Source organism: Leucoraja erinacea, chromosome 17, assembly GCF_028641065.1.
Source record: "Leucoraja erinacea ecotype New England chromosome 17, Leri_hhj_1, whole genome shotgun sequence".
In the NCBI taxonomy this organism is placed as follows: Eukaryota; Metazoa; Chordata; class Chondrichthyes; order Rajiformes; family Rajidae; genus Leucoraja; species Leucoraja erinaceus.
This window is the reverse complement of record NC_073393.1, coordinates 9,912,186-9,933,421: the sequence shown is the minus strand read 5'-3', so window position 1 is coordinate 9,933,421 and position 21,236 is coordinate 9,912,186. Positions and strand designations below refer to the sequence as shown.

The 21,236-nt window shown below is 41.6% G+C and overlaps 1 protein-coding gene across 1 annotated transcript in view; it reads left to right on the top strand.

Moving 5' to 3' along the window:
• Positions 1 to 21,236, top strand: part of LOC129705497 (dynein axonemal heavy chain 5-like) — a 128,142-nt gene that overhangs the window by 68,738 nt on the left and 38,168 nt on the right. The window contains exons 35-49 of the mRNA XM_055649085.1: positions 955 to 1,062; positions 1,611 to 1,764; positions 3,051 to 3,197; positions 4,648 to 4,889; positions 5,242 to 5,469; positions 5,727 to 5,934; positions 6,530 to 6,672; positions 9,457 to 9,591; positions 10,577 to 10,699; positions 11,818 to 12,031; positions 12,311 to 12,534; positions 16,094 to 16,295; positions 18,612 to 18,784; positions 19,504 to 19,634; positions 20,342 to 20,495. Of these exons, the coding sequence (XP_055505060.1) occupies positions 955 to 1,062; positions 1,611 to 1,764; positions 3,051 to 3,197; positions 4,648 to 4,889; positions 5,242 to 5,469; positions 5,727 to 5,934; positions 6,530 to 6,672; positions 9,457 to 9,591; positions 10,577 to 10,699; positions 11,818 to 12,031; positions 12,311 to 12,534; positions 16,094 to 16,295; positions 18,612 to 18,784; positions 19,504 to 19,634; positions 20,342 to 20,495 (2,586 nt within the window). The remainder of the gene's footprint in view (positions 1 to 954; positions 1,063 to 1,610; positions 1,765 to 3,050; positions 3,198 to 4,647; positions 4,890 to 5,241; positions 5,470 to 5,726; positions 5,935 to 6,529; positions 6,673 to 9,456; positions 9,592 to 10,576; positions 10,700 to 11,817; positions 12,032 to 12,310; positions 12,535 to 16,093; positions 16,296 to 18,611; positions 18,785 to 19,503; positions 19,635 to 20,341; positions 20,496 to 21,236) is intronic.

Here is a 21,236-nt window from a genome sequence, read left to right as displayed (position 1 = left end):
TAGTGGTAAGTTGCGGAGGTGGAGGCGACACGAAGGGAGTTTGTGGGGAAAACAAGTGAGCACCTTGGATAAATGGAGAGTATGCTATAATATTTTCGTGCAAAAATATTCTGGGAACAATTTAATATATATGACATTTCTGAACAGTTTTTTTGTGCAAATATGTTCCTAGGTCTGGCGAAGCTGGATGCAGGAAAAATGTTCCCATTGTTGGGGGAGTACCAGGGGCCATAGTTTAAGAATAAAGGGGAAGCCATTGAGCAACTGAGATGAGAACAAACGTTTTCACCCAGAGAGTTGTGAATTTGTGGAATTCTCTGCCACAATGAACTGGATAAATTTAAAAGAGAGTTAGATAGAGCTCTAGGGGCTAGCGGAATCAAGGGATATGGGAAGAAGGCAGGCACAGGTTATTGATTGTGGATGATCAGCCATGATCACAATGAATGGTGGTGCAGGCTCGAAGGGCCAAATGTCCTCCTTCTGCACCTATTTTCTATGTTTCGATGTTTCTAATAGGTTCAAATCTATATATTTCACTGTATATTTGTAACTATGCAGAAAAGGTTTCTCCCCGTCTGGTGCAAGAAAACATTCATTAACAACTGAACTTTTGTTTCTGTATTTTTCTGCTTCTTCTTCTTCCTCATGTCCGGCCAGCTTCTATATCACGTCGTTCCGGTCGGTCAGTGATGGTTGACAGAATCGGCTACTTCAGTCAGTCACTGTGGTACAATTTCCGTCGCCAGCATTGCCCAGGATGCGCCACGTGGAGGCTTCTGCTTGCATCTCATTATTCTGCTGAATGCCCCTAATGGCAAATGGCCTTCAGTTTGTATTCCTATTTGATGCGGCATTATCTAATGTGATACTATTCTTATTAATCACAGGACTTGTGCATATGTTATTAAAGCAAGATATCACTCATTCTCACTTTCTGATACTTGTTTCCAGATTGATGAGGATGAACCACTGTTCCTTAGCCTGATAGAGGATTTGTTTCCTGGCATCCGGTTGGATAAGGCCAGATATCTAGAGTTTGAAGCAGCAATTGACAAACAGGTATTGATAATTCACTTAAATTCAAATAGTTCATAAGGGCATGGGGGGGATTTTAAACAATACAGAGAACTACTAGAACCAGAGGACATAGGTTCGAGGACCAGTCGACATAGGTTTAAGGTGAAGGGGGAAAGATTTAATAGGAATCTGAGGGGTAACTTTTTCACACAAAGGGTGGTGGGTGAATGGAACAAGCTGCCAGAGGATGTAGTTGAGGCAGGGACTATCCCAATATTTAAGAAACCGTTAGACAGGTACATGGATAGGATAGGTTTGGAGGGATATGGACCAAACGTGGGCAGGTGGGACTAGTGTAGCGAGGACATGCTGGCTGGTGTGGACAAGTTGGGCCGAAGGGCCTGTTTCCACACTGTATCACTCTACGACTCTGTGACTCTACTACCAAATGGACAGACTGTAATTGTAACTTTGGAGAAGGGAACAAACTCGGAGAAATAATTTACTGCAGGGTTTTAAGTATTTAAGAAGTGAAAATAAATACTATTGCGGCACAGGAATTGTTCAAGTACCATCTACTTTCTTATCAGATTGACGATGGAGGTTTAGTGAAACATGTAGCTTGGAAACTGAAGGTTATTCAGTTATTTGAAACTCAGCGCGTACGACATGGTATGATGACGTTGGGTCCAAGTGGTGCTGGAAAAACGACTTGTATTCACACCCTCATGAAGGCAATGACAGGTAGGATTTAATATATTAACAACCAGCTAAAAATTGGTGTAGCAATTATGAGCAATACAATGCACATTAATTTAGAAAAATAATCAGTGGAAACTGAAGTGTTAATGCAGGCTGGTGCAATGACTCAATTATAAATATGGTGGTGTTAGTGTCTACCTGCTGTGCAATTTGTGGTTTATACTTGCTCAAGCATGTATCATGATTTGCAACATACTTTCTTTCCTCAAAATGGTCTCTCGTCGAACAGCCTGTTTTTATGCCATATGGTTCCATGAATTCTATAAAAACAAGTTTTAACTTGTCACCTAATCTTGCACAGAACAATTTCAACACTGATGCAATTAAATTGGGAAAATAATACACAGGCAAAAAAGCCTTGAGCAGTGTGCAGGAAAGCTTTAGGTCGGGAAAGTGTTAGGTTTAGGTTTATTATTGTCACGTGTACTGAGGTACAGCGAAAACCAGATATACCGTACATAAATACCATCGTACAATGGGTAGAACAAAGGGGAAGATGGAGTGCAGAATATAGTTTGTGAAAGTTCATATCACCTTTAAACAGAGTACTGCTATACTCCATATTGCCATTAACCCCTGTTGTGGGAAGCTTTGTTAGACGGTTCCCAGGTTTATCTATATTTTCCTGTCGAACTTTGAGACTCTAAAACATAAAAGAACACATTTGGAAACACTATTTGATTCTTACAGATGTTTACTACAATACTAATCAGAAATAGGAATGTTCAGAAAACCTGTTTAGCATCACACTGTAAAGGCACCATAAAGATTCATACAGCATATCAAAGAAAATGAGTTTAACAGCTTATACTAAATCGGAAAGATTACCAGAATAGAGTTATCAAAAGTAAAACCAATTGGATTAAAGGATAGTGCTGCATGGATGCAGAATGGGACAAAGTCAACATTTTTCACTCAAATCAACTCTGATTTTTTATGTTTGGCAAAAAGAAGAGATTTCCGGACACATCAACATGGTCTGAAATTGAATCCAATCCCCAATGGTAGAGATGTGTAGGAAGGAACTGCTGGTTTAAACTGAAGATAGACACGAAATGCTGGAGTAATTCAGCGGGGGGACAGGCAGCATCTCTGGAGAGAAGGAATGGGTGACATTTCAGGTCGAGATCCTCCTTCAGACCCAATGGAAGAGAGTTAGCTTCTATTAATGATGTCCGTCAGTCATACCAGCTTTATTTTACCTGTATGCTAGTTACCAGCACTGTCGGAAGAGTACTTGAGGATACTCTGTTCCGTTTGCTACCTAGAGTGTGGTCAACCTCACAGAGAGATGCGAATGAACCCCAAAGCGATTACTGCCGCTCAGATGTTTGGCCGTTTGGATGTAGCCACCAATGACTGGACTGACGGAATATTTTCAGTATTGTGGAGAAAAACTCTCAAGGCCAAGAAAGGTGAGTGAATGTCGTAGGAAACTGAATAAAGTGCTTCCCACCAGCGTGAAGCATGAAAGACTTAACCAGCTGACAAATTGTTTCTACTTTATCCAAGGAAAATTGTAATTATAGACCCTGATCGTGATCACATATCATCCCATAGACCTCATATTTTTCAGACAGCGTTGTCCTCATGCTCCTTAGCAGTGGTATCAGTGCAGAGAATGCAGAAAAACAGAACATCTAGTGGACAGTGCAGTCCTGTCTCCTCTCGTGAGATCACTTAAAGGAGTCACTGAAACTTTAGTCCAATCCCATTTACCTAGAACGTCTTGCAAAAGTGTAGCTGTGGTTTGAACCTTCCAGTTCCTGTATCTGCCCTTATCGTGTTCATATCACCAGTGAAACCTGGTTACCCCATCACTCCAGAGAAGTCATGTGGCAGAGGGAGAACCATTGAAAACAAACAGCATCTGTTATGGAACTGAGCAAGATGGGCTGACTCTGCTCTCCATGTCGATTTTGTGGATATCGGGGTTGGTGGTTGGCTTTGTTCTGTGGAGAAAAATGGAGCAGACCACATCTAAACTCTAGAATTAAGAAGAATGAAAGACAATCTCATTGAAATACACTGAATTCTTATAGGGTTTGATAGGGTTGATATAGGAAAGCTGTTTCTCTGGCTATGCTGCCTAAATCAAGGAGTCTCGGTCTGAAAATAAGAAGTTAAGCGTTCAGATATAATCTGAGAAGTTTCTTCACTCTGAGGCCTGTGGAGGCTCAATTACTCTAAGCAAAGATTGATAGATTTTGGATGCGGGATATAAGGTTAGTATCAGGAAATGACACTGAGATTTAGACTTTACTTTAGACTTTAGAGTTACAGCACGGAAACTGGCCTTTCTGCCTACGGAGTCTGTGCCAACTAGCGATCACCCCTTACCTTTAGCACTATTTTATGCTCTAAGGACAATTTTCAATTTCATGGAGGCCAATTAACCTACAAACCTGAACGTCTTTGGAATATGGGAGGAAGCCGGAGCACCCGGAGAAAACCCATGCGGTCACAGGGAGAAGGTACAAACTCTGTACAAACAGCACTTGTAGTCAGGATTGAACCTGGGTTTCTGGCACTGTAAGGCAGCAACTCTATTGCTGCACTACTGTGCCGCCCCAAGAGATAAAAGAGCAAATTGTATGGGAGAACAGACATAGGGGATGAAAGGCCAACTCCTGCTTCCATTTCTTATGCTCTTATTTAATTTTGCATAAGGAGATGAAAAGCATTAATTTCTAAAAAGATTACTATCCTATCTCAGGCATTATCAGCACAAATATTTCCTCAGTTAAAAAAATCCAGCATCCATATTTAAGATTATTTTAATGATTCCAGCAACTTGCTTTACTGTGCTATTGGTGAGATTGTTAAGAGACCTGATCATTTAACTCTACGCTGTGTGTGCTGTAGGTGAGCATATTTGGCTGGTACTGGACGGACCTGTGGATGCTATTTGGATAGAAAATCTTAATTCCGTCCTTGATGACAATAAGACTCTTACTTTGGCAAATGGAGATCGTATCCCAATGGCCTCAAATTGCAAGATAGTCTTTGAGCCTCATAACATTGACAATGCTTCTCCGGCCACTGTCTCTCGGAATGGGATGGTGTACATGAGTGCCTCTGTACTTGACTGGAGGCCTATTTTGGAGGTCAGTGACTACTTTGAACACTAATCAGAAAATCCTTTTGAAGATGCAAATAGAACGATGCAAAATTTGGTCATGTTTATGTTTATACTAAACGTACACAGCTTATCATTCAGATGTAATGTGAAAATACAAAAATGCCCGTGCAAGTTTAAGTACAAATAATTGAAAGGTTGACAATGATAATCTTTATTCTTATGTCATTGTTTACTGTACAAAACTCTGTGAAATTGGACCAACTGTAATAATAATGGAGCTTCTGCACGTATGGATGGTTGTTAGGAGATTTTATTTTCTGATTGATACAGGAATAAAGGGGAAACTATGACCTTAAGCTTTTCTCTGCTTTTCACAGAGCTGGTTAATGTTACGTTCACATCATGAAGCTCAAATCCTCAAGGCATTGTATGAAACGGTCTTCCCAGAGCTTTATCGTTTTAGCATACAGTCCTTAAATCAAAAGATGGAAATGCTTGAAGCCTTTGTCATTATGCAAAGTATTAACATGTTGGAAGGTCTTCTACCACCAAAGGTGCAGTATCTCCTTAGTAGGTTATCACTTACCATTGAATATTCTTATATGGTAAATCAATATCTGTTTATTGCTCTCTGCACACTATAATGCAATTATCTCAATAGATGTTTAGTTTCTTTGTTACAACAGAAGTCTATTAATTCTTTTGTTAATAGGTATTACAGGTGATTGGGATTTTAAATTGGATTAGCTACAGTGTTGGCAACCCTCCTGGTCACCTCAATTTTTTACAATTTGTGGACATTTGTGGGTTTCTTTTTAAATGGAAACCAGTCTCAATGTATTATGGCGCTCAACATTTTTAGGAGCAGTCTGGCGAGTTCAATCAGAAGAGACTGGAACGGCTGTTTACCTTTGGCCTCATGTGGAGTATTGGTGCCACTCTAGAGTTGGATGATAAAAGAAAGATGGAATATTGGCTGAGAAATCATGCTTCTATCAAATTAGATATGCCCGAAATGTCTTACCTTGGTGATGAAGAAACAATGTTTGACTACCTCGTGGACCCCAATGGTGAGTTACTTCTAATATTCCAGCAAGTGCGGAAAAAGCAGGAGTAGGTCATTCGGCCCTCCCTACAGTGAGGGATTTAGTACAGGAGCAGGGATGTCTTACTACAGTTATTCAGGGCTTTGGTGAGATAATCTCTCTATCTGAAAAAGGCTACTCATGCAGTGAAGGTAGTTCTGATGTATGAAGAGAAATTGGGCTTATATTTGTTAGTTTAAAAGAATGAGTAACCTCATTGAAACTTAGAAAGTCCTGACAGGACTAAATATTCTGGATGGAGGAAGGGTGTCCCTGATGGTTGGGAAGTCTAGAACTAGGAGTCACAACCTGTGGATATGGGATATGTCATTCAGGACTGAGATGAGGAGAAATGTCTTCATCCAAAGAAAGGTGAACTGTGGAATTTTCTGCCACACAAGTTAATGACTATACAGTATTAGCAAAGAAGTTTGATTTCATCCTCTGGCTAACATAATGAGAAGAAAGCAGGAACAGTGTCCTGGATTTGGATACCTGTCATAATTTGTGTTGAATTGTGAGGTTGAATGCCTTACTCCAGCTCCTATTTTCTTTATTTCCATGTTTCTGTGCACCACAGGGAATTGGTTACACTGGAGCACGCAAGTGGAGGAGTACATTTATCCGCTAAACGCCATTCCAGAATATGGATCGATCCTTGTGCCAAATGTTGACAATGTCAGGACAAGTTTTCTTATTGATATTGTTGCTAAACAGCACAAGGTATTTAAAACTATTACATAGTCCATACTATTAATTGGTTTGTCATAATTAAACATAATATAGGAAAGTAAACACCATAGTTCATAGGAGATTAATACTGGTTAAAAATCACAATATTACTCAGTCTGAGGTAAAAACAGAATGAAGAGGAATTATTTGGTAGGTCAGACAGCAACTGTGCAAGAACACTCCGGAACATGTGGTCACAGTTTAAGGATAAAGGGGAAATCTTTTAGGACTGAGATGAGAAAAACATTTTTCACGCAGAGAGTGGTGAATCTCTGGAATTCTCTGCCACAGAAGGTAGTTGAGGCCAGTTCATTTGCTATATTTAAGAGGGAGTTAGATGTAGCCCTTGTGGCTAAAGGGATCAGGGGGTATGGAGAGAAGGCAGGTACAGACAAGATACTGAGTTGGATGATCAGCCATGATCATATTGAATGGCGGTGCAGGCTCGAAGGGCCGAATGGCCTACTCCTGCATCTATTTTCTATGTTTCTATGTTTATATAACACTTCAAGTCAACAACCATTCGTGGGAACCTGTAAAGTGAGAAAATAAATGGATTTGAAGTTGCAGAGACGGGAAGCGATGGGGAGAACAAAGGGAGTGTATGTGATAAAGAAGAAACCAAGATTGTCATAGTTATATAATGCTTTTGGTGGAATCCAGTTATTTGATGTGTGAAATCAGTTAGAGACAGAGAATAAATTAAAATAACCTGCTGGAACTGTGAGATCAAAATACAGCAGTTGCTGAAAACTGGAAACTAAAGAGAATTCTGGAAATACATTAACTAGCAGGTCGGGCAACATCTGCGAAGGGAGAAAAACTAAGTGTCTGGATGACTTTATATCAGAAGTGGAAGAAAAAAGCTGGAAACACGGAGCTCATTGTTGCTGGAACCTTGAGCAAGACAAAAATTCTGGAGGGACTCAGCCAGTCAAGCAGCATCAATGGAGGGAGATGGACAGATAATGTTTTGGGTTCCTTATCTGATATTGTTGAATTAAGTTTGAGTTTCAAGAGACGCAGTGTACCCAGACAAAAGATGAGGTGCTATTCCTCAAGCTAATTTTGTGACCTGCTGAATCAGCTGCATTAAGAATGAAGAAAGAATGCTCAGAGTAGAAATGGGATGAAGAATTAAAGTGATTGGTGGCGAGATGCTCAGTGCCATTCTTGCAGACTGTAGGGAGATGTTCTCCAAAGTGGCCACCAACTCTGTGTTTTGTTTCTCCAATGTGTCTAACTAGATAGCACCAATAGAACTGTGTAACCAGGATGATCTTGTTCTCCAACCTTTATTCTTTCCACTTTCTTCCTTCCCTGCAACTTAAAACTAACCTGTTTTGTTGAAAGTTCATTCATCTGACACATTAACTCTGATTCTCTCTCTACAGACATTACTCTTTTCAGCATTTTCAAATTTTATTTCAGATTTCCAGCATTGGCAGTTTGGGATTTTCAACAGATATGATGTATTCTATATTTCCCCCAACTGAACAACATTGCACCCTGTTCCCTGCATACTATCTCCCTCTGCTCCTATCATTCTTCTGCTGTCTTCATATCGCTCTTGAATGAAATTAAAGTTTTCATCTCCTTCATGATGCCTGGACGATCATGCTAAATATAGCTCACATATGAGAGAACATATTGAAAGAATTATGAAGTCTGTTGATTTCAAAGATGATAGTGTGGCAGCGCACATCAAGATTAGAAGTTGTGTTCATTCATTAACAAATGTTTTTGTTCAGTTTTAATGTTTTTATTTATTTCTCAGTGCATTATGCCTAACTTTATTTTTGCATTTAATTTTAATATAATTTTTTTTAATTATATTATTTAATATAATATTTTTAAATCATCTGAGCTTCATATTTTATCATTTAAATGCCTTTGAATGTCAGAGACATTAGAAAACTTAAAATTCTACAACAATTTTGGTGACTGCCAAGCCTGCTATCAGAAGCAGTATAATAGTTCCCTGCTTCATTGCCATAGAAGGAAGGTTAATGTTCCTACAACACCAACCACCACTGATCCTTGCTTCTGATCTTGCATCAAGAGATTGGATGGTTCAAGTCCATCTACATAAATCGTTTTTGGGAGTAGCACTTAAGGGAGGAGGGTGGCTGATCAACACTATTGAGAATGCAGCTGAAGTTTTATAAAGATAGAGAAAGAAACAAGGAACTGCAGATGCTGGAAATTTGCGCTAAACAAAAGCGCTGAAGAAACTCAGTGGGTCAAGCAGCATCGGTGAAGGGAATGGACAGACAGCAAACACAAGTACTGAAGGAACTCAGCCGCTCAGGCAGCATCAGTGGAAGGAATGGACAGAGCAAAACATGAAGTGTTGGAAGAACTGAGTAGGTCAGGCAAAACACAACGTGATGAAAGTCAATGTAAAACCACATGCTGCATTGTTACCTTGGGAGTTTTCAATTCTTACCTCTGGTCTTTTTTGAGTCCCAATCGAATCTTTTCATGTCGTGAATCTAAATTTAATTTCAATATCAAGGCCACTGGAGATGGAAACTGTGGGAATTTTGACTTGGGAAGCAAGCTAGCCAAACCATTTTCCTTATGTTGTCAAGTATTTTCATTTATGAATTTCTGCCCTTTTTGTCATTTTCCAGGAAAAATTACTCCTCTTCCAGGGGGAGGCCTGCCATTTCCAGCATATAGTTCATTTCTTAATCCTCTATCGGTCTTTTCACTTCGGAGTCTGCGAGGAAATTCTGAACAATTATGACTTTCATTGATTTCTTTTCACAGGGTGTACTTTTGACTGGCGAACAAGGAACTGCTAAGACAGTCATCATAAAAAGCTACCTATCCAAATATAATACTGAGACTCACCTGCAGAAGAGCCTTAATTTTTCCTCAGCCACTACACCTCTCATGTTTCAGGTAAAGAGTAACAAATAAATGAATTAATGTTGCCATATTTGAAACATGTGTTCCATGGCCAGTTATTTTAGTAGTGTCAGCACTTGAAAGATTGCTTCATGGGACCATCTGTTGATTGATAGAAAAGTCTGGAGGGGCTGTTTTAAAGAAGATTACGAAATATGCCTATTATTGCTGCAAGCTATTTAACACATAACAAAAAAATAATTATTTAATTTGTCAATTATTTTTGGTATCTTAGAGAGTGAGGAAGATACTGAGATAATATTGAACATTACATTTATTGATGATCTATTACATCTATTACTATTACTATTATATTTATTGATGATCTTTTTGCTAAAGCGACTGTAAAGCTACCACATTTCTTCATATTCTTGCATTAATGTCCCTCTCCTTCTGTGATAAGGAGATGAACTACAGTTCTTGTTGAAGGAAGTGTAACTTATGGAAAACAGGAATGAATTAAAAGACAGATGTAATTCAAATGAAATTCATGTAACTTGCTGAATCAATGACTGCCATGTCATTCCTCTCTGATTTCATTCCCTTGCATCTTTTTTAAGTTTATAGACAATAGATGTAGGAGTAGGCCATTCGGCCCTTCGAGCCAGTACCGCCATTCAATGTGATCATGGCTGATCATCCACAATCAGTACCCCATTCCTGTCTTCTCACCATATCCCTGACTCCGCTATCTTTAAGAGCCCTATCAAACTCGCTCTTGAAATCATCCAGAGAATTGGCCTCCACTGCCGTCTGAGCCAGAGAATAGATGGATATTTCCAAAGAGGATTGATCCATGATAAATGGACACGCATGAGCCTGCAGATACTGGAATCTGGAGCGTGTTCCAGTTGAAATATGCAAAATGGAATTTTGCATTTTTGATGGGTTTCAGATTGATAACATTCTAAGCAACCTAAGAGTGGAATAGAAATTTCAAATTTCAGTTTAAATCTATGTACCTTGACTTTTTAACCAGAGAACTGTTGAAAGTTATGTGGACAAAAGGATGGGAAATGTTTATGGACCTCAAGCTGGAAAAACAATGACTGTGTTTATAGATGATATCAGCATGCCTATTGTTAATGAGTGGGGTGATCAGGTAAGTCAAATATTCAATCAGTTTACTTCTCTGGTGTCATTCTTTGCATTAGCTGGTAATTATCTAGTTGACTGTATTGATTGTATGATAAGTGCATTAGGTTAAATGAGATTGTTATTTTCCATTATATGGCTAAGTTGGAGCTGTGATGACCACGTTACAGTTATGCCATCACTACATTTTTTTAGCAAGAGATTGACTTTGCGCATTAAGTCAACTTCATCTTTTGAGTTGTTGAAATTGACCTATGATATCACATGGTCAGGTCTGGGAGTTCCCCTTGCCACGGGTACCATGTAAACCCATGCTATCTGCTCCATGGTTGGATGGTTGGCTAAACTGTCTCCCCCAGGTGAGGAGGGGGCTGTGGACCCCCAGCAGGACCAAAAACTAGGCCTGTCAAAGGACGGATGAGCTTCTAGTGAGCCAACGGCCATCCACACTTCAGTAGAAGTTGTGATCACTGTCATACATAGCATTGTAAGGAAAGATGATAAAACACACACACCAAAATCCTATACTTCCAGTGGCAGAAGTCCGCAGGAACTGCAGGACAGAGATGTGTGGTGCATCCGTCACCGTTCCCATTGGTAACCAGCACCACTGCGTCGCTATGATATTTAGCTGGCATCTCCAGGAATTTAAAATTAGGAGAAAAATCATTAAAATGTGACATTGTCATTTGATAGCAAAGTTTCATCTAACATAGGATGAAGTAGTTTGCTCATTCTGCAGCTGCAAAGATAGACATGCCTGGTGATCACTGTTGCAGATTTTAATATTCATTTTTGCGGACTGCTGTGGGACCTGTGTGTGGGTCCCACCTAATTGTCTTTGAAAAAATACTGCTGGGGGCAAGGCGGTGGGAGGTGGGAGTGCTCCAGGATTTCGAACCAGAGGGTGATAATGAGCAGTCATGTATTGCTCAGTCAGAATAGTGCTTAAGGGAGGTTGGTGGTTCTATTCCAATTCCAGATAGTAGACGTCATAGATCAACAGAATGAGATGAGAACATTTTTTGTGTATTGTTGAATTTGAAAGTTTGTATTGTACAACTGAAATTGAATAAAGTGGTACCAGGAAAATATTGGTAACACAACATCTTATCATGCTCTCAGGTGACCAATGAAATTTTGAGGCAGCTGATAGAACAGAATGGATTCTATAGCCTGGAGAAGCCAGGAGAGTTCACACATATTGTGGACATGCAGTTTATTGCTGCAATGATCCATCCTGGCGGAGGACGGAATGATATTCCTCAAAGGCTGAAGAGGCATTTTGCCATATTTAATTGTACATTGTCTTCAAACATCTCCATTGACAAAATCTTTGGTAAGTTAGGAATGTATTGATTTGCAGTACTTGACAAAAAATGCTCGATGCCACCAATAAGAATTATGTTTCATTAACAAATGTCTGCATTCACAGCAAGGATTAGAAATGTGAAAGGGGACCGTGGAGTTTGATTGTGGTCAGTGGTTAAAATGTTTTGTTAAATATTTAGGATTAATTTGGGAGTGCATTATTTTATAAGCTAAGAAATGTTGCTTTCAAAAACACACCTAAATAAGTAGCTGTGTTTTCTCTGTTGATGTCTTCAATTGGGTGCAGGTGTGATTGCAGTGGGACATTTCTGCAAGCAACGGAGGTTCACTGAGGAGGTTGCAGCTTTGGCAGCTCAACTTGTTCCCATCACACGCAAACTCTGGCAACTTGTCAAAGTAAAGATGCTTCCTACACCAGCAAAATTTCATTATGTGTTCAATTTACGGGACCTCTCCAGAATCTGGCAAGGCATGCTCATCACCACTGCAGAGGTCATTCATTGTAAAGAGGTAAAGCTTTCTGTATTAACAAAGGGATGTGTTTCAAAGCAAATGTGGAGATATCATCGGCTGCTGTGCCTATCAATGGCAGGGAAATTATTGAGAAGTTTCTTGGGAGTAGGATTTATTCATATCTGCAAAAACAAAGACCTATTAAATTTAGTCAGTAGGGGTTTGTGATGGGGAGCTCATGTCTTACACACATTATGAGGAGGAGACGAAGATTGTTGATGAAGGGAGGGCAGTGGATGTTGTCTACATGGACTTTAGGAAAGTATTCAACTAGGTCTCTCATGGTAGGCTGAATGAGAAAATTAAGGGATGGATACCTTACTTGGTAGATTTGATTCAAAATTGGCTTTGCCTTAGAAATCAGAAAGTTGGATTGGGGTTGGGGAGGAAGGGGTATTCTGACTTAAGACCACTGGTGTTCTGCAGGGATCAGTGCTGGGACCTCAATTGTTTGTGATAAATAGAAATGATTTGGATGAAATGGTAAGTGGCCTGCTTAGTAAGTTTGCAAACAACACAAACATTGGATGAATTGTGGATAGTGAGGAGGATTGTCGAAGGATACAGCTAGATATAGATCAGTTGGAAATATGGGTGGAAAAGTGGCATGTGGAGTTCAATCTGGTCACGTGTGAGGTGATGCACATTGGGTGGTCAAATGTAAGTGGAAAGATGCATACTTGCCTAAACGAGTGGTGATGTTGCAGTTGTATAAAAACACTGGTCGCCATAAGGCTTAGCATGGGAAGGATAGGACATTGGAGAGGGTGCATCCCAATGCAGTTGCTATAGGACAGAAATTGGATGTGTTCAAGGAGGGATAATGATGAGAAGACCATTGCTCCAGTCTTTTTCTGGAAATGTCAAACACAAAGGCATTTAAGAGGTAGGTTAAAGGAGATTTGTGAGATGGAATGTAGAGGAGCAATGTTCCAGGGAATGTGGTGGAGACAATGAAGGGCATTTAGATGGGCACATTAACAGCTAGAGGATAGAGGGATATAGAACATGTACAGGCAATGGAAATATTTTAAATTGCATCATGGTCGGCACAGACATCATGAGAAGAAGGACCTGTTCCTGTGCTATGATACTTAAAGGGCATGTTCAATGTGAGAACTTTCATTACCTTCCTTTCATACAAATAGCAGGGCTCCTCACATTTCTATATGCTAGTTTTATTCATAATTTTTGGATTTTTTCACCTCAGATTTGAATATTTTGTGTGTAGACTTGTGTGGATGGTGACCTGGGCACCAGTGTCTGTTTTCTCTCTCGTCCAACTAAATCAACTCCCTGGAGATGCTATGAATTGCAAATGCTGGAATCATGAGCGAAACACAAAGTGGAGGGAAAGGACAGGCGATGTTTTCGGCCAGGTCCCTTCTTCAGATTCTGACTGTTCAGCATAGTTCCTCCAGCATTTGAAATAGAAGGGATCATTCTCAACAGAGAAAGTTAAAGTGCAGTCTGCTGCCAATCATTTGTGGAGAATGCTAGCTCTGTATATATTCTTGTCAGCTTAAAGAAGCCTAGGTCTCATGTATACTCCAAGTAATTCCAAAATGGAATACAGCACCGTGGTCAAGAAATTGTTGACCCCACACAGGTGAACTCTGAAGGGCCTGTCCCACTTGGGCGCTATTTGCACGTCACGCAGGTGGCGCGTGAAGATTTTATGAATCCCAAAATCCTGGGGCGTCACTGCCTATGCCACCATGCCTCACCACGCGTCGTGACGCATAAATGATGCCGCGTAAATGACGCGCAAATGACACCCATGTGGGACAGGCCCTTTAGCTTTGTGTCAGAAGATTGCAATTTTATGTTCCTACTCCAGAACTTCAGCATGTATTCTAGGTAGACACATTATCAACGTGTTCAGGGCATATTGCATTTTCAGAGCTGCTGCCTCTCATGTCACATGTTAAGTAAAGTCATCTGATGTGAAACAATGGCAAAATTAACTTTCAAAATAGAACTACGTCTTGGCCAAAATGTTTTCTTCAACCCCATTATTGCCAATCAGGCATGAGCTGTGGTCTAATCAGATTGTCATTGTGGAACTGGTATGAAAATAGATCTTGTGCTTGTCAGCAGTGACTGTGTATGAAAGATAATGCATCGATTGTGAAGCATAGAATATAGAACATTGCAGCACAGGAACAGGCCCTTCGACCCAAGATGTCTGCACCGACCATGATGTGAAATTAAACTAATCCCATCTGCCTACATATAATCCATATCACATCATTCCCTGCATGTTCACATATCTATCTTAAACATGACTCTCATACCATGCACCCCCTCTTAAATGCGACCAAATCTACCTCCACCAGCTTCCTTTCCAGGGACCTATCTATGTAAACAAAAACTTTCCTCATACATCTTCTTTAAAGCTTCGCCCGCTCCCCTTAATTGTTAAGGTTCATTTCACTTCAAACAGACAAAAACACGATAAAATTAGTAATCAAGTAGTTAAAACCTTTATTTCGCCAGACAGGTGTGGCAGTAAACTCTTACAGTACGTAATATACAGACTATAGGTTCACTCTATCCCCACACACAGAGGTAGTTCAATCAGATATATGTATACCCCAATAATCATCAATTCAGCAATAGTTTATCTTACAGAGCATTGTACAGCCTCTTGCCTGTTAAGATTGACAGGTTCTTCTGAGAGAGGAAAGGTTAGACCATATATATATGGTTATGCTAAAGAAGCTATTTTTTGCAGATTCAAGCACTCTTGTTTTTTGACCTTGTTGATCCAATGTTTGTGCATTGCAACCAGTAGAGCAGAGGGAAAGAACCATTGTCTGAACATACTTCTGATTGCTTATATCAGAAAGGAAAATATTCATATAGTTGTGCTGTTATCTCGCCTGTGTTATTGAAGAAAGGCAAAAACATTTCTGTTAGCCTTGCTAGTGTAATAGGGGAAAGGTGAAAGCATTTCATTTTGTAACTTTTAAATCTTTAAACTTTCTCATTATGATATGGCTTCTAGTTTATGAAATTAACAGTTTTCCGGCTCCTGTACCTTCTTCCCAATTGCAGGGATAAAATGAGTGTGTGGCCACAGTGGTGTGGGTCTCTGATAATACTGGTTGCCTTTCTGAGACAGCGACTCCGGTATATCCCTTTGATGGTGGGGAGGTCAGAGTCGGTGGTGGACTCGGCAGTGTTCACAACTTTCTGCAGTCTTCTTCGTTCCTGGGCATTCAAGTTGCTGAGCCAGGCCGTGATGCAACCAGTCACTATGCTCTCTGACGTACACATGTAGAAGTTCAAGAGAACCCTCTCTGACATACCGAATCTCAGTAATCTTCTCAGGAAGTAGAGGCGTTGATGTGCTTTCTTTATAATTGATGTAATATTCAGGTAACATCCTGGTGAACCTATTCTGCACCCGCTCCAAAGCCTCCACATTCATCCTTCCTGAAACCAGAACAGCACACTATAGTAGTTTGAAGTAGATTTTGAAAGATATGCAATTGTTCTTTATTTTAACTCTTACATGAACATGACACGTTGAAAACATTGTTTTAAACAGATTCTTCTGAAGCTCTGGCAACACGAATGTACCCGAGTAGTGGCTGATCGTTTTACAAGCTCCGAGGACTGTGACTGGTTTAATAAAACGCTGATGGATGTGGCTGCTGAAGAATTTGGGGAAGAAATGAGGAGTGTCATGAGTGCAGAAGAGACTGAAAACTTCTTTATAGATTTCCTGCGTGACCCACCCGAAGCTACAGGTCAGGACACTATTTGCATGCTCATTCACACACAGGATGTAACCCACCATTGGATCACCGACTTCAGAGTATCTTGAGTTCTTATCATTCGTTTGACTGGTCACAAATGCCACTACACTTTTTTTATCTTTGAGATACATTGCGGTAAAAGTGGTTCCATTTTCTCTTCTTCGTGCCGGCGGCGGCCCGGATCATGCAGCCTTTGTTTCAGTGCCTCGCCGGTAAGCCACGGGACCTCGTGTGGCATGACGAGGCCGCGGCTGCGTTCGACGGCGCGAAGGAGGCGTTGGCCAAGGCCACCATGCTGGTGCACCCGCGGGCTGCTGCCCCAACCGCCCTCACTATGGACGCCTCAGGTCCGGCTGTCGGAGGGGTGCTTGAGCAGTTAATCGACGGCTGCCGGCATTTTTTAGCCGTCGTCTGCGACCACTGGAGCAAAGTTACAGCGCCTTCGACCGGGAGCTCCTGGCCCTTTATTTGGCTGTCCGCCATTTCCGATACTTCCTAGAGGGCTAGCCCTTCACGGACCACAAGCCCCTGACGTTCGCCTTTACCAAGGTGTCGGACCCTTGATCAGCTCGTCAACAACGGCACCAAGCCTTTGTGTCAGAGTTCACCACCGATGTACAGCATGTGGCTGGCAAGCCCAACCTGGTCGAGGACGTTAGTCTCATCCTGCGGACCCGGCTGTGACGGCTGTGGACCCCAGTATGGATTATGCGGGGCTTGCCGCCGCGCAACCTGAGGGAGGCGAAATGAACGTTTACTGGACAGCTGCCTCAGGGTTGACGTTGACCGATGTCTTTTTCGGTCCAGTAGAGGTGCCGGTCCTCTGCGACGTGTCCACCAGTAGACCACACCCTATTGTCCCCGTGGGTTGGCAACGGCGTGTTTTCGATGCTATCCATGGTCTGGCACACCCTTCCATCCAGGCAACTTCTGCGTTGGTGGCAGACAAGTTTGTCTGGCAGGGCCTTCGTAAGCAGGTCGCGGCCTGGGCCAGGGCCTGTATTTCCTGCCAGATGTTGAAGGTCCAGCATCATGTGCGGGCACCAATGCAGGATTTTGTGGTTCCCTCTTGCCATTTCCAGCACGTCCACATCGATTTTGTGGGCTCACTGCCGCCATCTCGCGGTGCTACCCACCTGCTGACTGTCATGGATCACTTCACGAGGTGGACAGAGGCAATTCCGCTCGCCGACACCTCCGTTGCGTCTTGTGCTCAAGCTCTCACTGGATTGCTCGTTTTGTTGTGCCTGAGGACATCTCTACTGACAGAGGGGCTCAGTTTACTTCGGCTTAGTGGTCGGCTCAGGCACAGCTGTATGGGGTGCAGTTGCATTAAACCACCGCCTATCACCCTCAGGCCAACGGGTTGGTGGAGCGTTTCCACCGGCATTTGAAGTCGGCACTGAAGGCACGGCTCACGGGCCCGGATTGGGTCAACCAGTTGCCTTGGGTGTTGTTGGGTATTCGCATGGCCCCGAATGTGGATTTGGACACGTCATCCGCTGAGCTCCTGTACGGCTCCCCGCTGCGGGTACCTGGGGATTTCCTTCCTGCGGCTCGAGGGCAACTGGAGCCCGCTTCGTCTGTCTTGGCGAATCTCTGGGAGAAAGTGGGCGGCCTGGTTCCTGTTCCAACCTCTCGGCATGGGACGGCTCCAGTATATGTGCCGCTGGACTGTTTATTTGTATTTCTCCACAGGGACTCGCACCAGACACCACTGCAGCGGATTTATGAAGGTCCTTTCCCGGTGTTGCGACCCGGCGTCGCAACTTTTCTGTTGGATGTCGGGGGTCGGGAGGAGATCGTTTCAGTCGCTCACGTCAAGCATGCTCACCTGGATATTGACAGCCGTTGGTGGTGGCTCAACCCCGGTGTAGAGGTCGTCCGCTGGTCGTCCCAGTTGCACCTGTTGTGCCTGTATCCCCTGCACCTTTAACGTTTGCTGATTCTGTTCCGCCAGTTCCACCTGTACCGCCAGATGTGTCCCTCATTCAGTCTCTCACTCGGTTCCTTACCTCGGGTTCTGGGGGGGGGGGGGGGGGGGGGGCGGTTCCTGTAGTGGCACCTAGTGGTGACTTGAGGCAATGCGAACCCTCGCTATAGGCTGGTGCTGTCACGTGATCGCGGATGTGTTCTCGCGAGCTTTTGGTTCCTCAGTCGAGCTCCACCTGTGTAGCAGGAGCTTCAAGATATTTGGCTTCCCAGCACGTGGTTGTGTTATACATTCTGTTTGTCGTTACAAATAAAAACTTATTTTAATCAACCTTATTTTGCTCATCTCGCCAAATCAGTCTATTTATTCTCCAGGAGCAGAACCAGAGGACAAAGAATATGAGATGCCGAAAGTGTATGAGGCTGTGGAATCTTTGGAAGTCTTAAAAGAGAGACTGAACCTTTTCATGTTCCTTTACAACGAGACAGTACGAGGGGGGCATCTGGACTTGGTCTTCTTTGAAGATGCCATAATTCACCTGGTCAAGGTGAGACCAGATGAATTTTCTTTCACAACATAATTCACTCCTAGTTTTAAAGCTATGCATTGCTAGCCTGTGCTCTGTACAGTATGTAGGTTTAAAACTGATGTCAATTTGGGAAGTAGCATGTTAGATTTTACTATAAGATTCAGCCATGGCCCATTGAAAACACTCCTTTGCTTCTGATTCTGAGATGAAGGACTACTGTAGAGCACATAAACCAACACTAATATTCAATGTTATTCTGGAGGGATGTTGCACTCTTGGCAATATCATTCAAGATTCATAGAAACATAGACATAGAAACATAGCAAATAGGTGCAGGCCCTTCGAGCCTGAACCGCCATTCAATATGATCATGGTTGATCATCCAACTTCTTGATTCAAGATTCAAGACTGTTTATTTGTCATAGGGTCCCTGAGATGAACAGTAACAATGAAGTTATTGCTTCAGCAACTTTGTAGCAGCTTTTTTTTTGGGGGGAGAGAGAGAGAGGTGGGGTGCAGGAAAGAAAGAAGATTTGATAACATTGGAATTGTCAAGGCATCATTGTAAAAAACAAACAAATTTTTGTGGAGTGAAATGCCTTGCTGCCAGTACAAGTGTTCATACAATTTTGTTCAGAATATTCATCCCGCACTCGAGCATTGTTACTTATCCTCCTTTTAACTTTTCTTCATGCGAGATTTGCAACTTTAACCGTTGTCCCGGAATTCACTTGCAGATATCGCGCATCATCAGAACACCTCGGGGCAATGCTCTGCTTGTTGGTGTGGGTGGTTCGGGTAAACAGAGCCTAACAAGACTCACTTCATTTATTGCTGGGTACCAGACATTCCAAATCATTCTCACCAGGTAAATCTACACCTGAAATATGAATGTGTGCATGTGTGTGTCCCGTAAAATATTAATCTCTACAAATGGACTAACACGAAAATCAGGAATAGTTGAAAAGCCACTGTGGAAGGAATTTGCTTTTGCTAATTCTTGCCAAATACTTTCAATGAACAATCATAATCTCTAGTGGCTAAAACCACGAGGAGATGCTTAAATGCTAATGGGGCACGTTGCACTGTGATTTCTGCACTAGAAAATGCTCAAATTATTTATCATTTTCTGGAAGCACTGTAGATCATATTGCATTGAAAATGTCTCTGCTACATTGCTGAAGTATAATTGAAGAGTTTCTGGATGCAGAGTAAAATTTCCTTCAGGTTTTCCGTCCAAAGTCATCGGTTGTTCTTTTATCTCCCTAAATTAATCCACATACAAGAATATAAGAAAGCAGAGCTTCATAATTTGCCATGGCTCATGTTGGAAATAATTTTAGATGTCCACTCGGGTATCGTAAGACTAATATTTTCTTTGCGGTCTGCATTCAGAATTTATATAAAAGACAGTTTAAGAAGTCAGACTGACAGTTAACATGATTACATATTACCAAAGCCTGGGAACAAGAGGAATAGACTCAATTGTAATGGACTATTAAGTGTGTTCATAGGAAAGCATTGATGTTCAGAACAATTACTGTAGCTATCTTTGTATAACTTGTATATAATCAGATCATACAGTACCTCAGACCTGTTGGAAGATCTGAAGACTCTGTACAAAACAGCTGGACAGGACGGAAATGGAGTAACCTTTATTTTTACCGACAATGAAATCAAGGATGAGGCTTTTCTGGAGTATTTGAACAATGTGCTATCCTCTGGAGAGGTGCGGTACAATCTTTACATGTTTTTGTACAATCTTGAGATACATTTGTGCCTTATTACTTTGTGCCCTATTAAAAATGTTATCGAATTTTGTTTCTGTCGTTGCTGGTGAATACTTGAAGTATTCACAAGCAGCAATGCATCTTTATGTGGAGAATTTGCATGCATTGTGAGTGTTTTGCTGTGTTATACAGGTTATGTTTCTTTTCATTTGTCTGATGAATTGATATCAGGTTCCTGAGGAAATTATTGTAGGTTCAGAATCTCCTCTGTTTGATAAGAATGTAGATTTGGTCTATTTTCAAAGAATGATGTATTTAGTTGGCAAGCTTCAGGTGCTAACTGAGAGAAGTAAGTCTTCCCTGCAGCAGTGCCTTAATCTCACTATCATCAGGATATTGTGTTCGGTATCATGTTTAGTACAGACATGGTGGGCTGAATGGCCTGCTCTTGTGTTGTACTGTTCTATGTTCCATTGAACAGAAAATATACTGGAGTGGTCAGTAACTCTGAAGCTGAGAAAAATTATTTGCAATACAAAGCAAAATCCTGATTTGGGTGGGGTGAGATACCAGATAATATTGACTTATGATTTGATTTTTAAGAAAGCACATTCTAATTGTCATTACAATTTGCCAGATATACCATCACCTTCACATCTGACAAAACGTGCGCCAAAATTGAATCCTGAAACTACCACAATTAACAGTTAAGCTGAAGAAAAACCCCAACTAAGTTAACG